Raw genomic sequence first — 13,700 nt, 5'->3', positions numbered from 1 at the left:
TTCCTTCCCAATTTGTATCCCTTTAATTTCTTTTTCTTGCCTAATAGCTCTGGCTAGAACCTCCAGAACTATATTGAATAGCAGTGGTGAGAGTGGACATCCCTGTCTGGTCCCAGATCTCAGTGGAAATGCTTCCAACTTTTCCCCATTCAATAGGATGTTGGCTGTGGGTTTTTCATAGATTGCTTTGATTGTATTGAGGAATGTTCCTTCCAAACCCAGTTTGCTTAGAGTTTTCATCATGAACGGGTGTTGTATTTTATCAAATGCTTTCTCGGCATCTATTGAGATAATCATATGGTTTTTCTTCTGCAGTCTGTTAATGTGGTGTATCACATTGATTGTCTTGCGCACATTAAACCATCCCTGCATACCAGGGATAAATCCCACTTGGTCTGGGTGGATGATCTTTCTGATGTGTTGTTGCATTCTATTGGCGAGAATTTTATTGAGGATTTTTGCATCTATGTTCATCAGGGATATTGGTCTGTAATTCTCTTTCTATGCTGCATCTTTTCCCGGCTTAGGAATTAAGGTGATGCTGGCTTCATAGAAAGAATTTGGGAGGATTCCCTCTTCTTCAATTGTTCTGAATAGTTTGAGAAGAATTGGAGTTAGTTCTTCTTTAAATGTCTGGTAGAATTCAGCAGTGAATCCATCTGGTCCTGGGCTTTTCTTTGTTGGGAGGGCCTTTATTACTGTTTCAATTTCTGTCTCAGTTATGGGTCTGTTTAGGTTTTTGATGTCTTCCTGGTTCAATTTAGGTAGGTTGCATGTGTCCAGGAATCTATCCATTTCTGATAGGTTTCCCTGTTTGCTGGCATACAAGTCCTTGTAGTAATTTCTGATGATTCTTTTTATTTCTGTGGTGTCTGTTGTTACATTTCCTTTTTCATCTCTGATTTTATTGATTTGGGTCTTTTCTCTTCTTTTTTTAGTTAGTTGGGCCAATGGGGTGTCAATTTTGTTTATTTTTTCAAAAAACCAGCTCCTCGTTTGGCTGATTTTTTGTAATGTTTTTCTTGATTCAATCCTGTTGATTTCTTCTCTGATTTTAATTATTTCTCTTCTCCTACTAGATTTGGGTCTGGTTTGCTGTAGGTTTTCTAGATCCTTGAGGTGAATAGAAAGCTCATCTATTTGGTGCCTTTCCAATTTCTTGATGTAGGCACCTATTGATATAAACTTTCCTCTTAACACTGCTTTTGCTGCGTCCCATAAGTTTTGGTATGTTGTGCTGTTATCCTCATTTACTTCCAGAAAGTTTTTGATTTCTCTTTTGATTTCTTCTATGACCCATTGTTCATTCAGGAGCATGTTGTTCAATCTCCATGTGTTTGCGTATGCTCTAGGGATTCCTGAGTTGTTCATTTCCAACTTCATTCCTTTATGGTCTGAGAAGCTGCATGGTATGATTCTAATTCTTTTGAATTTGCTGAGACTTGCTTTATGGCCTAGTATGTGGTCAATCCTAGAGAAGGTTCCATGTACTGCTGAGAAGAATGTAAAATCTTTAGCTGTAGGATTGAAAGTTCTGTATATATCTGTTAGATCCATTTGGGCTATAGTGTCGTTTAAATCTAGTGTATCCTTGTTGATCTTCTGTCCTATTGATCTGTCTATTTCTGAGAGTGGAGTATTGAAGTCCCCCAGTACTATTGTATTGGGGTCTAAGTCTCCCTTTAAGTCCGTTAACAAATCTTTTAGATAAACCGGTGCCCTGTAGTTAGGTGCATATACATTGATAATTGTTATATCTTCCTGTTGAATTGATCCCTTAATCATTATGTAGTGTCCCTCTTTGTCTCTCTTAATGGTTTTTGTGGTAAAGTTTATGGTGTCTGATATTAAGATGGCTACGCCTGCTCTTTTTTCATTTCTGTTGGCATGGTATATCTTTTTCCAGCCTTTCACTTTCAGTCTGTATGGATCTTTGTTGGAAAGATGTGTTTCTTGTAAGCAGCAAATAGATGGGTTTTGTTTTTTAACCCAATCAGCCAATCGGTGTCTTTTAACTGGACAGTTCAGGCCATTCACGTTCAATGTGACTAATGATAAGTGGTAACTTTGCCCTGCCATTTGCCAAAGATAAGTTCTAATATATGCTTTGAATTCCCTGTGATCTTTTGCTGTGAGCTTTCCTTCCTTGGTTTCCTTCCTTTACCTTCTTTCATATTGATGACCGTGTTTCTTTGTTTCTGTGTGTAACACATCTTTAAGCATCTTTTGCAGGGCTGGACGAGTGGCAACAAATTCTTTCAATTTCTGTTTGTTATGAAAAGTCTTTATTTCACCTTCATTTACAAATGATAGCTTTGCAGGATATAATATTCTGGGCTGGCAGTTGTTCTCTCTTAGTACCTGGGCTATATCTTGCCATTCCCTCCTAGCTTGTAGAGTTTCTGATGAGAAGTCAGCTGTGAGTCTGATTGGAGATCCTCTGAGAGTAATCTGACGTTTCTCTCTTGCACATTTTAGGATCTTTTCTTTATGTTTCACTGTGGAGAGTTTAATTACAACGTGCCGTGGTGAGGGTCTCTTTTGGTCGTGTTTATTAGGGGTTCTGTGAGCTTCCTGTACTAGGATTTCTCTGTCCTTCTCCAAACCTGGGAAATTTTCTGCTAATATCTCACTAAAAAGGCCTTCTAATCCTTTCTCCCTCTCCATGCCTTCAGGAACTCCTAGAACCCGAATGTTGGGTTTTTTAATAGTATCCTGAAGATTCCCGACAATATGTTTTAGATTCCTAATTTCCTCTTCTTTTCTTTGGTCTGACTGTATCCTTTCCTGTTCTCTGTCTTCTAAGTCCGATATTTTCTCTTCTGCTTCTCCCATTCTGTTTGTAAGGCTCTCTATTGTGTTTTTCATTTGATCTATTGAATTCTTCACTTCAGTCACTATCCCAGTTTCCTGTTGTACTAGTTGTTTCGTTTCATTTTGATTCCTCCTTAATATTTCATTTTCACGAGAGAGATTTTCTATCTTGTCCATTAAGGATTTCTGTAGTTCAAGAATTTGTTTTTGAGAACTTCTTAATGTTCTTATCAATTTTTTGAGATCTGCTTCTTGCATTTCTTCTATGTCATCATCCTCATAATCTTGAATTGGGGTGTCTTTTTCTTTTGAGGGCTTCATGGTGACTTCCTTGTTTTTATTACCTTGGTTTTTGCGTTTGTTATTTGTCATATTGGAGATATTTGGTTTCTTCACTGTGGTGCTTTTTCTTGTTATACTATGACTCTAGATTAAGTGGACTATCTGTTTTTGATGGAGCCTTAGGGCTTGAGATGGGTGTGGCCTGAGAGCTCTGTTTGGTGTGCCAAAGGTGACACTCCCAGGTTAGGCGTGGTAAACCTCTCTCTCTCTCTCTTTCTTTTTTTTTTTTTTGATTCAAAAGGGAAGTTATTCTGCACAGCTCAACGAAGTTGGAGGTAGTTAGCAGGCAAATGATATACCCACAGGAGCCAGAGATCAGAAGCTCTTTCCCAAGGACCACACAGGGAATCTGTTCGGCCCTTAGAGTGGGCTCAAATTCTCCTTCAGTCTCCCACTGGGTTGCCAAAGTTACGGAATTGTAGCGTCTCTGGAGAGTGCTCACGTGAATTCCGTGAGTTCTCTCCCCCACCGTCTCTTTTTTCACAGTCTCAGTTCAGTAGCACCATAAATTTACTAAGTCCTAATCTCCTGTTAATTCGCCCCACCCAGAGTCAGGTTTTACTGCTAGGCTCAGGGCCGGTGCAGACCTGATGTCGCTCTGCTTATGACGTATGTCCAAGATGGCGCCTGCTCTTTGTCTTGCTCGCCCTTGAGAGGTGAGCAGAGAGAGAGAAACCCGTGTCCGTACCAGTCACCTTTTTTTTTTTCCCTCTCTCTCTCTTCCAGTTAGCTTGGTGAAGTCCCCCCCGCCCCGGGGGTCGTTCCCTCTAGTCTCCTCTCTCCGCTTGCCTGCCGTTGTCTCGGGTTATTGAGGTTCGGCTCACCTCGCGTTCCAGCGCTGGTGTGTTGAGTCTGCCGCTGATGTCCCGAACTGTGGGCTCCCACGCTCTCCACGCAGGTCTGCTCCCCTTCCAGCGCCGATGTGTGGACTCGGAGCCCTGGACTTCCCAAGTCTCCCCGCTGTTGCACTCCCCTTCGAGCACTTGCGCGCAGGCCCTGCAGCTTGCGCAGCTCAGTCCCGCGGCTCGGCTTCCGCGGCTCAGTCCCGCGGCTCGGTCCTGCGGTTCGGCTTTCGCGCGCGGTGGGCGACCTTGTTCTCCCAGTAGGTCCTCCGATTCACGCCCACTGGATCCAGAAGAGTTTTGTCTGCAATATTTTCCTGGTTCTTTTTTCTGAGGCTACCGTAACTCCCCTTTTATTAAACTAAATTTTCCCGGACTATCGGTGCGCGCCCTCACTATTCCGCCATCTTGGCTCCGCTATTTTTTAAATTTCTATTACTGAGAACCATAAAAAATATAATGATCCGAGTCAGTTGGACACAGAGGAGTGGGCCTTTAGCCCAACAGTTAAAATTCCTTTGTCCCACTTTGGGGTTCTAGGATTCAATTCCTAACTCTGGTTATGGCTCAAGCTTCATGTTGATTCAGACCCTAGAAGGCAGCAATAGTAGCTCAAGTAGTTGGATCCTTGCCATGTACATGTGAGACCTTGATTGAGTTCTGAACTCCCAACTTCAGCCAGGCCTAGCCTTGGCTGTTGCAGGCATCTGGGGAGTAAATCGTCTGGTGAGAGCTCCCTCTGTCTCTTTCAAATAAATAAACATTGGCAGATTTTGATGAAGCAGTATAGACACCACTTGGGATGCCTTTATCCTATATCAGGGTGCTTAGGTTCAAGTCCAGGTTCAGCTCCTGATTTCAGCTTCTTGCTAATGTGCAACCTGGAAAGCAGCAGGTGATGGCTTGTGGGGAGCAACTCGGACTAGACTGTTACTGGAATTAAGACTTATTCTATGCATCTGCTCTCCCACAATATGGCGCTGGGAGAGGAGGAAACAGCTTCTACACAGCTGCCTCCAGTTCAACCAATAAACAGCAGGACCTGCTCCTGATTGGAGGAGAGCAGCGTACTCGGCGTGTGGGTAGCAGAGTTGGGATTGGTGGAAGAGGACTATAAAGGAGGAGAGAGACACCATGCACCAGGAACATCTATCTGAAGGAACACCTGTACAGCCCCCGAGAGAGCCAGCCGGCGGTGTGCCGCTCCCCCGCGGAAGTGGGGAAAGTGGCAGGGGGAACTGCCCTTCCACGGAGGTGGAAGGGACGGTAGCCAACCCGGGAAGAACCAGCAGCAAACCCGGGGAGGGTTAAGCAGACGAAAGAACAACGCAGGGTCCTGTGTCGTTCCTCCACGAAGAGGGGGAGTGACAATGGCTGGATCCAAGTACTTGGATCCCTGCCACCCATGTAGGAGAACCAGACTGAGTTCCTTGTTCCTGGTTGCAGCCTGGCCCAGCCCTGGCCATTGCATGCATTTGGAGAATTGAACCAGCAGGTGGAAGTCATCTCTTGCTCTTCTACTCTCATTGCCTTTCAAATAAAAATTATTTAAAAGTAGGTACTCTTATCAATAACAGTTGGGACTATCACATCACTCAGCTATATCTTTCTCTTAGGAAGAAGTAATTTCCTCACTGAGACATTTACCATCTTCCCTAGCCTGTACCCAGCTCTGTGTTCCTGTCTAGTGATAGTGTTTCCCACATCTGTGTTTAACACTACTGACTGGTCCAGCTTCAGATACCTCTCCCTCGCCATTCTCATTTTCATTCAGTAATACCCAGACTTGGGCTTGTTTCTGAGTTCTCAGTGTCTGTATGTTTCTTTTCAGATACACATGTGTACGTCTGCAATGTAATTCCCTTATGGCCTTCCAAGAGTTAGTAGCTTTCATGAGCCAGCAGTCTCAATTCAACAAGTTCAAAAGACCATTAAGAATGGACACAAGAAATTTAATGCCCTTCCTTAGTTCTTCTCCAATCTTCACTGTACCAAGTGGTCAGTTCTCTATCCTCCCTCTCCACCAGCAAGAAAGGTGAGACTCTAGAAGCCAGGCCAAATCATTTCAGCTTGGTATTTGTAAAGGAGAGTTCTTGGGGCCACTGCTGTGGTGTAGTGGGTAAAGCTGCTGCCTGCGGTGCCAACATCCCACATGGGCGCTAGTTTGAGTCCCAGTTGTTCCACTTCTGAACCAGCTCTCTGCTATGGCCCATGTCCTTGGGCCTCTGTACCCACATGAGAAACCCAGAGGAAGCATCTGGCTCCTGGCTCCTGATTGGTGCAGCTCCAGCCATTGCTGCCATTTGGAAAGTGAACGAGTGGATGAAAGATTCTCTCTGCCTCTGCCTCTCTGTAATTTTGCCTTTCAAATTAATAAAAGAATCTTTAAATTACCACACAGAAAATAACTTTTTAAATTTTTTTCAGCCTCCCTACAAAAGTCAGACACTCCTACTGGTCCAACTTGCAAGCCTGCCTTTGAGCTTGAGGTATTAAGGCCAAGAGGACCAAAATTCCAACCAGAGCAAATTGTATGAGAAAGTTTGAACAAGAAACATCATCCAGCTATATATAGTGGCAGCTGAATTTGATTCACTTTTTAAGTGTACAAATGACCTGTCCTGTTCCAGACTTACCCACTGGCAATCCTTCAAAGCTACTCATCCAGGCCCTTCTATGTGGAAGACCCTTATTATCTTCCATTTGGCCACCCTTAACTCCCATCCATTCTTCAAAGCTTTGGTCAGATCCCATATCCTGCAGGAGGATCTCCCACATTCCCAAAAGTGATCTGAGAATAACTTATTGCTCTGACATAGTTAAGAGCATTGGGGAGGAGGTGAACTGTGAACTGGGGTCTTGATTAGAGGCCCAGGATTTTGAAAAGTGTGGGGGAAAAAAGGAGGCTTCTGTGTTCAAACAAAAAGGTACAAGCAAATGCTACAGGTACTCTAACACAAAGGTTACTTTGCACAGAATGATTAAATACATTTGGCTAAAATATAGATCAAGAATGGCAGTAGCAGAGTAAATATTAATAGTTACTTTGGCAGTCAGATTGTAGAATGTCTTGATTGCCAAAATTTTTTATTGACCAGGATGCCAAAGGATCCCAATATATTGATCTCATTTCAGTTGGGGAAGGCATACGGGGCCTAGCACAGGCTTTTCCAGCTACAAGTCTCTGAACCAGTCACTTCCAGCTACAGCACACATGTCAGTTTAGCCCAGTGCACAGTAAAGCTTGCTGTCTACCATGATGGGGGGAAAGATGGTGAACTACTGAACTAGGCAGAAGGGAGACACTGAGCAATTCTGAAGACAGAAGTAGATAAGAACAGGATTTAGTAAAATTGGCTCAATATCAATACAGTTCAAAATACAAATGATTCTCACTCAGTATCCATTTTGTTCCTTCATTGACAACATCTGACTCTATAGTCAGATTACAAATCCGACTATGAATTATAGGAACAAAAAGGGAAAGAGGTTCATTTATTGACTTCAAATGAATAACTGCCCTTTCTACCACCTAAAAATTAATGGCATTTTAAAAGCAAAGTGGCAAACACTCAACAAATTGGGTGTAGAAGGAATGTACCTTCATGTAGTGCAAGGGCTATGCATGATGAATCCACAGCTATAGGACACTCAGTGGTAAAAACGTTGAAAGCTTTTCCTCTGAGATCAGCAACAAAACAAGATGCTCATTCTCACACTTCTGTGTGATAGTACTGGAAGTCCTAGCCAGAGCAATTCAGCAATAGAAAGAAGGAAAAGGCATCCAGATTGGACAGAATGAAGTCAAACGGTACAGATAACATGATCTTATATGGTGAGAACTCTTAAGAGCCCACTAAAAAAATCCTAGCAAATGAACTCAGTAAAGTTACAGGATACAGAATCAATGTGCAATAGTAAGCTCAATTTAGCTATTTCAAAGCCCACATATCTAAACATCATATTGTGATGAAGATTTCGATTTTGATTAATTTTAAAATTAAGTTTCCTAAAGCAGAATTACAGAGCATAAGCAAGGGTGTCAAAGTGGGTTTTGTGAATGGGGGAATACCTCATTTCAGACTGATCAAACATTGGCTTGGAAGAGACACCAACCATCCTTAGCATTCACACAGATTGAGGGGAAAGCAGTGGAGCAAACAAGTCAGTTTATACATCTTCCTGAGATGTGTGTGCCTGAGGTGGTGCCAGTACATCGTTAAGAGTGCCAAGAACATTGCTTTTCAAATCATATTTTGAAGGAATTCTTTTATTGGGTTTCCCATTTGGTCAAACTCTTAACATGAGCAATTCATATTATCCATAATCTTGGGAATTTCAATAATAAAAAGAATACTCCTTTGGAATAGATGGCCGTGGATTTCCCAAGGGAATTTTCCATACTGGAACTAAAGTCTTTGCCACTCTATTGAAGCTATTATGTCAGTTTCTTCAAAGGACTAACCTTGGCTCTAGAAATTGTATGGTATTAATTAGACTAGATGGTTATTTGCCAACCCTAGAGTTGTTTTGAACTGGGTCCTAGGTTCTTTTCTACACTTCAAAAGCCTTGGAAACTCATGACTGGAGCATAGGGAGATTACTGATGCCATAGACAGGAGTGTCAATTGGTAAAGTCAACAATAGGAGTCACTGTGCACTTACTCCTCATGTAGGATCTCTATCCTTAATGTGCTGTACATTGAGATTTAATGCTATAACGAGTACTCAAACAATATATTTCACTTTGTGTTTCTATGGGGGTGCAAACTGTTGAAATCCTTACTTAATGCATACTAAACTGATCCTCTAAAAAAAAAAAAAAAAAAAAAAAAAAGAAATTATCAATTCCCAACTTGACTCTCACTGGGATTAAACATGACAATAGGTCTGCTCTGATTTCATCATCATTTAAAAAAATCATCTATTATTTTTCACTTTATGTTTCTGTGTGAGAGCAAACTGTTGAAATCCTTACTTAATGTATACTAAGCTGATCTTCTGTATATTAAGATAATCGAAAATGAATCTTGATGTGAATGGAAGGGGAGAGGGAGTGGGAAAGGGGAGGGTTGTGGGTGGGAGGGACGGTATGGGGGGGAAGCCATTGTAATCCATAAGTCGTACTTTGGAAATTTATATTCATTAAATAAAAGTTAAAAAAAAAATAATATCATCACGGGAAATCCAAGATTAAAAAAAAAAAACAAAAGCTATGAAAATCTAAATAAAAGGTCATAAGCCATATAGACTCTGTAGCTAAAAAAACTAGCAAATTCTCATTGCTAAAAATTATAATGCAAAAAGTGCTTAACAGTCTATTTTTCCCACTTTGTCTTATTTCAACAATCTTTTGATAATAGGAAAAAAAGCCACAAAAATATTGACAGGGGGCCTGTGCTGTGACATAATGGGCTAAGATTCCACCTGCACCACTAGCATATATGGTCACTGGTTTGTGTCCCAGCTGGTCCTTTTCTGATCCAGCTTTTTGCAATGGCTTGGAAAAGTAGTAGAATATGGCCTACATGCTTGGGCCCCTGCACCCAAGCATGGGAGACCCAGAAGAAGCTTCTAGCTTCTGGCATCAGATCAGTCCAGCTCCAGTCATTGTGTCCATTTGGAGAGTAAATCAGCAGATGGAAGACTTTCTGTCTCTTCCTCTAACTCTGCCTCTCAAAAATATTTTTTTAAAAAAATTATAGGTAACATGCTAACAGTGATGGCAGATTATGGTCCTGTATACCATGTAGTTGATACCATGGTGTTCTTTGTTATATGTTTTATTATTTGATAATTTTCCAAAATATATCAAAATCTGAAGTGACTAAAGTCCAATGTAAGGCCATCATGTTCCATAGTAAAATAATACATTTGAACATTTCAGAAAGATGAATGGCACTGGGAAAATGGTCAAATACACCTGAGGTAGACATTTTATTTTATTTTATTTTATTTATTTTTTTTTTTTTTGACAGGCAGAGTGGACAGTGAGAGAGAGAGACAGAGAGAAAGGTCTTCCTTTGCCGTTGGTTCACCCTCCAATGGCCGCCGCGGCCGGCGCGCTGCGGCCAGCACACCGCGCTGATCCGATGGCAGGAGCCAGGAGCCAGGTGCTTTTCCTGGTCTCCCATGCGGGTGCAGGGCCCAAGCACCTGGGCCATCCTCCACTGCACTCCCTGGCCACAGCAGAGGGCTGGCCTGGAAGAGGGGCAACCGGGACAGAATCCGGCGCCCCGACCGGGACTAGAACCCGGTGTGCCGGCGCCGCTAGGCGGAGGATTAGCCTAGTGAGCCGCGGCGCCGGCCCTGAGGTAGACATTTTAAATATATTAATGAATAGTGAAAATGCTCAAAAATATCCAAAACTTATTTTCAAAAATATCTCCAAAGCCAGAGAGGTACCCACAGTGTTCTTAAAAAGAAAGAAATGATTGCAATGTTTACTAAATTATTTGTTTCTTTATAAAGATGAACATACTAAAACTACATGTTCCATTTTAGCGTGTATAATTCTGATTCAGAAACCTAGAAAACTGACACCTAAACAGAAAATTTTACTAAAATTTCAATAAATTTTAAAACACAAATCTTTATCATGGTTATATCTGAGGGAGAATTGAACAAAATGATTCCCATGTTTAATTAGGACAACAAATATAAATGAATAACCTTTACTTTTCTTGTAAATGAATAATCATGAGAAGGAAACAACAAATATTACACAAATATTAAGTATGTTACTGACAAAGAATTGGAAAATCTTAGAATTGAAACCTTGTTTGTAAAAAAAAAAAAAAAAAAAAAAAGTAATAATAAACAGGGGTCACTGCTGTGGTGTAGTAGGCTAAGCCTCTACCTGCAGCACCGGCAGCCCAAATGGGTGCCAGTTCCTGTCCTGGCTGCTCTTTTTTCCAATCCAACTCTGAGCTGATGGCCTGGGAAAACAGAGGATGGCCCAAGTTCTTGGGTCTCTGTACCTGCATGGGAGACCTGGAAGAAGTGCCTGGCTCCTGGCTTTGGATTGGCCCAGCACTGGCCACTGTAGCCATTTGGGGAGTGAACTAGTGGATGGAAGACCTTTCTCTCTGTCGCTCTCTGTCTGTGACTCTACCTTTTCAAATAAATAATACTTTTAAAAAATTGAATAAACATCAAAAATCAATGAGGGAGGGGCTGGTGCTGTGGCACAGTGGATTAATGCCCTCGCCTGAAGCATCGGCATCCCATATGGGCACTGTTCTAGTCCCGGCCACTCCTCTTCTGATCCAGCTCTCTGTTATGGCCTGGGATAGCAGTAGAAGATGGCCCAAGTCCTTGGGCCCCTGCATTATGTGGGAGACCCAGAAGAAGCTCCTAGCTCCTGGCTTCGGATTGGCACAGCTCCAGCCATTGCAACCATATGGGAAGTGAACCATTGGATGGAAGGCCTCTCTCTCTGTCTCTACCTCTGTAACTCTCTTTCAAATCTTAAAAACATCAATGAGAGAAATAAGTAATTATTCTACACATGGTGCTAAAAATTGTTAACCATTTTAAAAAATTTTCAATCCTTAGAGCATACAATATGCCATATTTCAAGCCAACATAAAAATTAAATGAAAAATTTGAGTAAGAACAAAAAGATATATCTTAACATATGGGGAAGGATTATTAAGTACTAAAATATTAAATGAGTAAAAGAAATAATCTCCATGAAAATTTGGTACAGTTAAAGCCAAAACAAAATGTTATAGGTGAATAAACTAGAAACATACTCCTAGTAGATACAACAAAGATTAAACATCCCAACTATGAGTTCCCACAGACCAATAGAGAATTAGAAAATTCTCTTAAAAAGATGAGGAAAAAAATTCAAATGAGCAATAGACTTTAAGAGGCAAGGAAGAAATCCATAACAGTGGTCAATACATATCACTGACAAACCTGCAAAAATATTCTAAAAGTAACAAAGCAATAAATTAAAATGAATATCCATTTATACACTAATAAAGGTTTTTAATTAAAAATGTCAAATGCCCACAATAGCCAGAGCTAAGCCATGTCAAAGCTAGGAGCCCAGAACTCTGCTGGGGTCTCTCAGGTGTGTGGCAGGAACCCAAATACTTGATCCATCACCTGATGCCTTTCAAAGTATGCATTAGCAGGAAGCTGGGTAGAAAGTAGAACTGGGACTCAAACCAGGCACTCTGATATGGGACACTGGGTGTCGCAAGTGACATCTTAATCACCACCCCAATAAATCCTATTAAATATTTAATGGGAGAATATAGCTAGCAGAGCTATGAATTTTTTAAACTTCCTGATAGCAGTTTGGTAATAGGAATCAAGAAATAAAAATATTTGTATTAACCAATTATTTCTTTTAGGTATCTCTTTGAAAGTATTAACCAGAAAAGCAGGGTTTTGTTCAAGATTTTTCATTGTAGTATTGTCCACAAGCAGGAAAAGTTCCCTAAATTTCTACCAGTAGAGAAAGGTTATATAAATTATAATGGAGCATATAGAATATTGTTCAGGCATGAAAAAATTTTGAACAATGTTTGTATTATCAAAAGCATTCAATGTTTTCAATTATGTAAAAGTAATAAGGCAAACTCTGAGCTATGCACAGAAAACCTATTATACAAACTACTCCATAATGTTATGGGAAGTTATCACTTGAATGTGGGATAGTAAAGAATTTTATTTTTTCCAACTTCTCTACAACGAGTATGTTACTTACAACAAATATTAAATCTTACTTTAAAAGGAAACATAAATAACCCTCACACCATGATGTGAGGTTCTGTTTGTTGGCTTGTTTAACCAGAAAAATCTTCAGAAGTACTCACCCACAACCTCTGCAATCATGAAAACAAAGCATATCGCCGAAGCAGCACGGAGTTTCCACTTGGCTTGCACTTCCTCATTTGCCCTGTTCTCTGTGGCCTTGGAGTTGCTATGGCAGTGATAGATGCCTCCTGCCTCCAGCTCCCCTGGCCCCTCTCCAGGACATTGATCTTTATTCACAGGTTTCTGCTGGAGTTCCACACTATGGGTGGGTTAAACAGAGGCAAAAAGTGAACACGGTTACAAACACACACCTCAGAGATCCCTGCCCTTACTCAGAACCACTGCCATAAAGCTTCCTACCACTGCTTATGTAGACAATGTCTACTCATCACTTAATGCTGTAATGAGATTTGAAATCTAATATTTCCCAAATCAGGCAGTAGCTGTCAGTTCTAACCCCTAAATAAAGCTTTAGATTTAGTCATTCAAAGGATCGTAGAATTTCACAGACAGATTGTAGATAATATTTAGTTCAACTTCATAGTTTCTGGACTGAGAAAAGGTCAAGTAATTGTGTGAGATAAAATAGCCAGGAAATGGAGGGTGGGAGCTTCCATGTCTTTTCCTACTACACCACACACTATCTCTTTAACTCGGCAACAACACTAAAACCAAATTTTACTGGTACAAATATAAATGCTCACACATCTTTAATGTGACTTTTGAAAATTTTTAATTTGAATATGTTGATTCTTAATCTTGCACTTCTGGCCCTGAAACATTTAAAAAAATGCAATAAATTACCTTCCATTTGAAGATTCATTTCATTTGGTTGGTGGTCATCCAGAATTAATCTGATTTTGGACTTAAATGGTGATGATTATTAGTATTCTACTTCTGTTTTTCTGAATTACATTAACATTAACT

At 40.8% G+C, this 13,700-nt stretch overlaps 1 protein-coding gene across 2 annotated transcripts in view; it reads right to left on the bottom strand.

The window, feature by feature from the left end:
• Nucleotides 1-13,700, bottom strand: part of SLC30A8 (solute carrier family 30 member 8) — a 54,538-nt gene that overhangs the window by 25,826 nt on the left and 15,012 nt on the right. For both annotated transcript variants that reach the window (XM_051844002.2, XM_008255843.4), the window contains exon 2: nt 12,833-13,032. In XM_051844002.2, coding sequence (XP_051699962.2) covers nt 12,833-13,032 — 200 coding nt within the window. The remainder of the gene's footprint in view (nt 1-12,832; nt 13,033-13,700) is intronic.

The sequence above is a fragment of the Oryctolagus cuniculus genome, chromosome 6, assembly GCF_964237555.1.
Source record: "Oryctolagus cuniculus chromosome 6, mOryCun1.1, whole genome shotgun sequence".
In the NCBI taxonomy this organism is placed as follows: Eukaryota; Metazoa; Chordata; class Mammalia; order Lagomorpha; family Leporidae; genus Oryctolagus; species Oryctolagus cuniculus.
The sequence above is the reverse complement of the archived record's forward strand: the minus strand, read 5'-3'. Positions and strand labels throughout refer to the sequence as shown.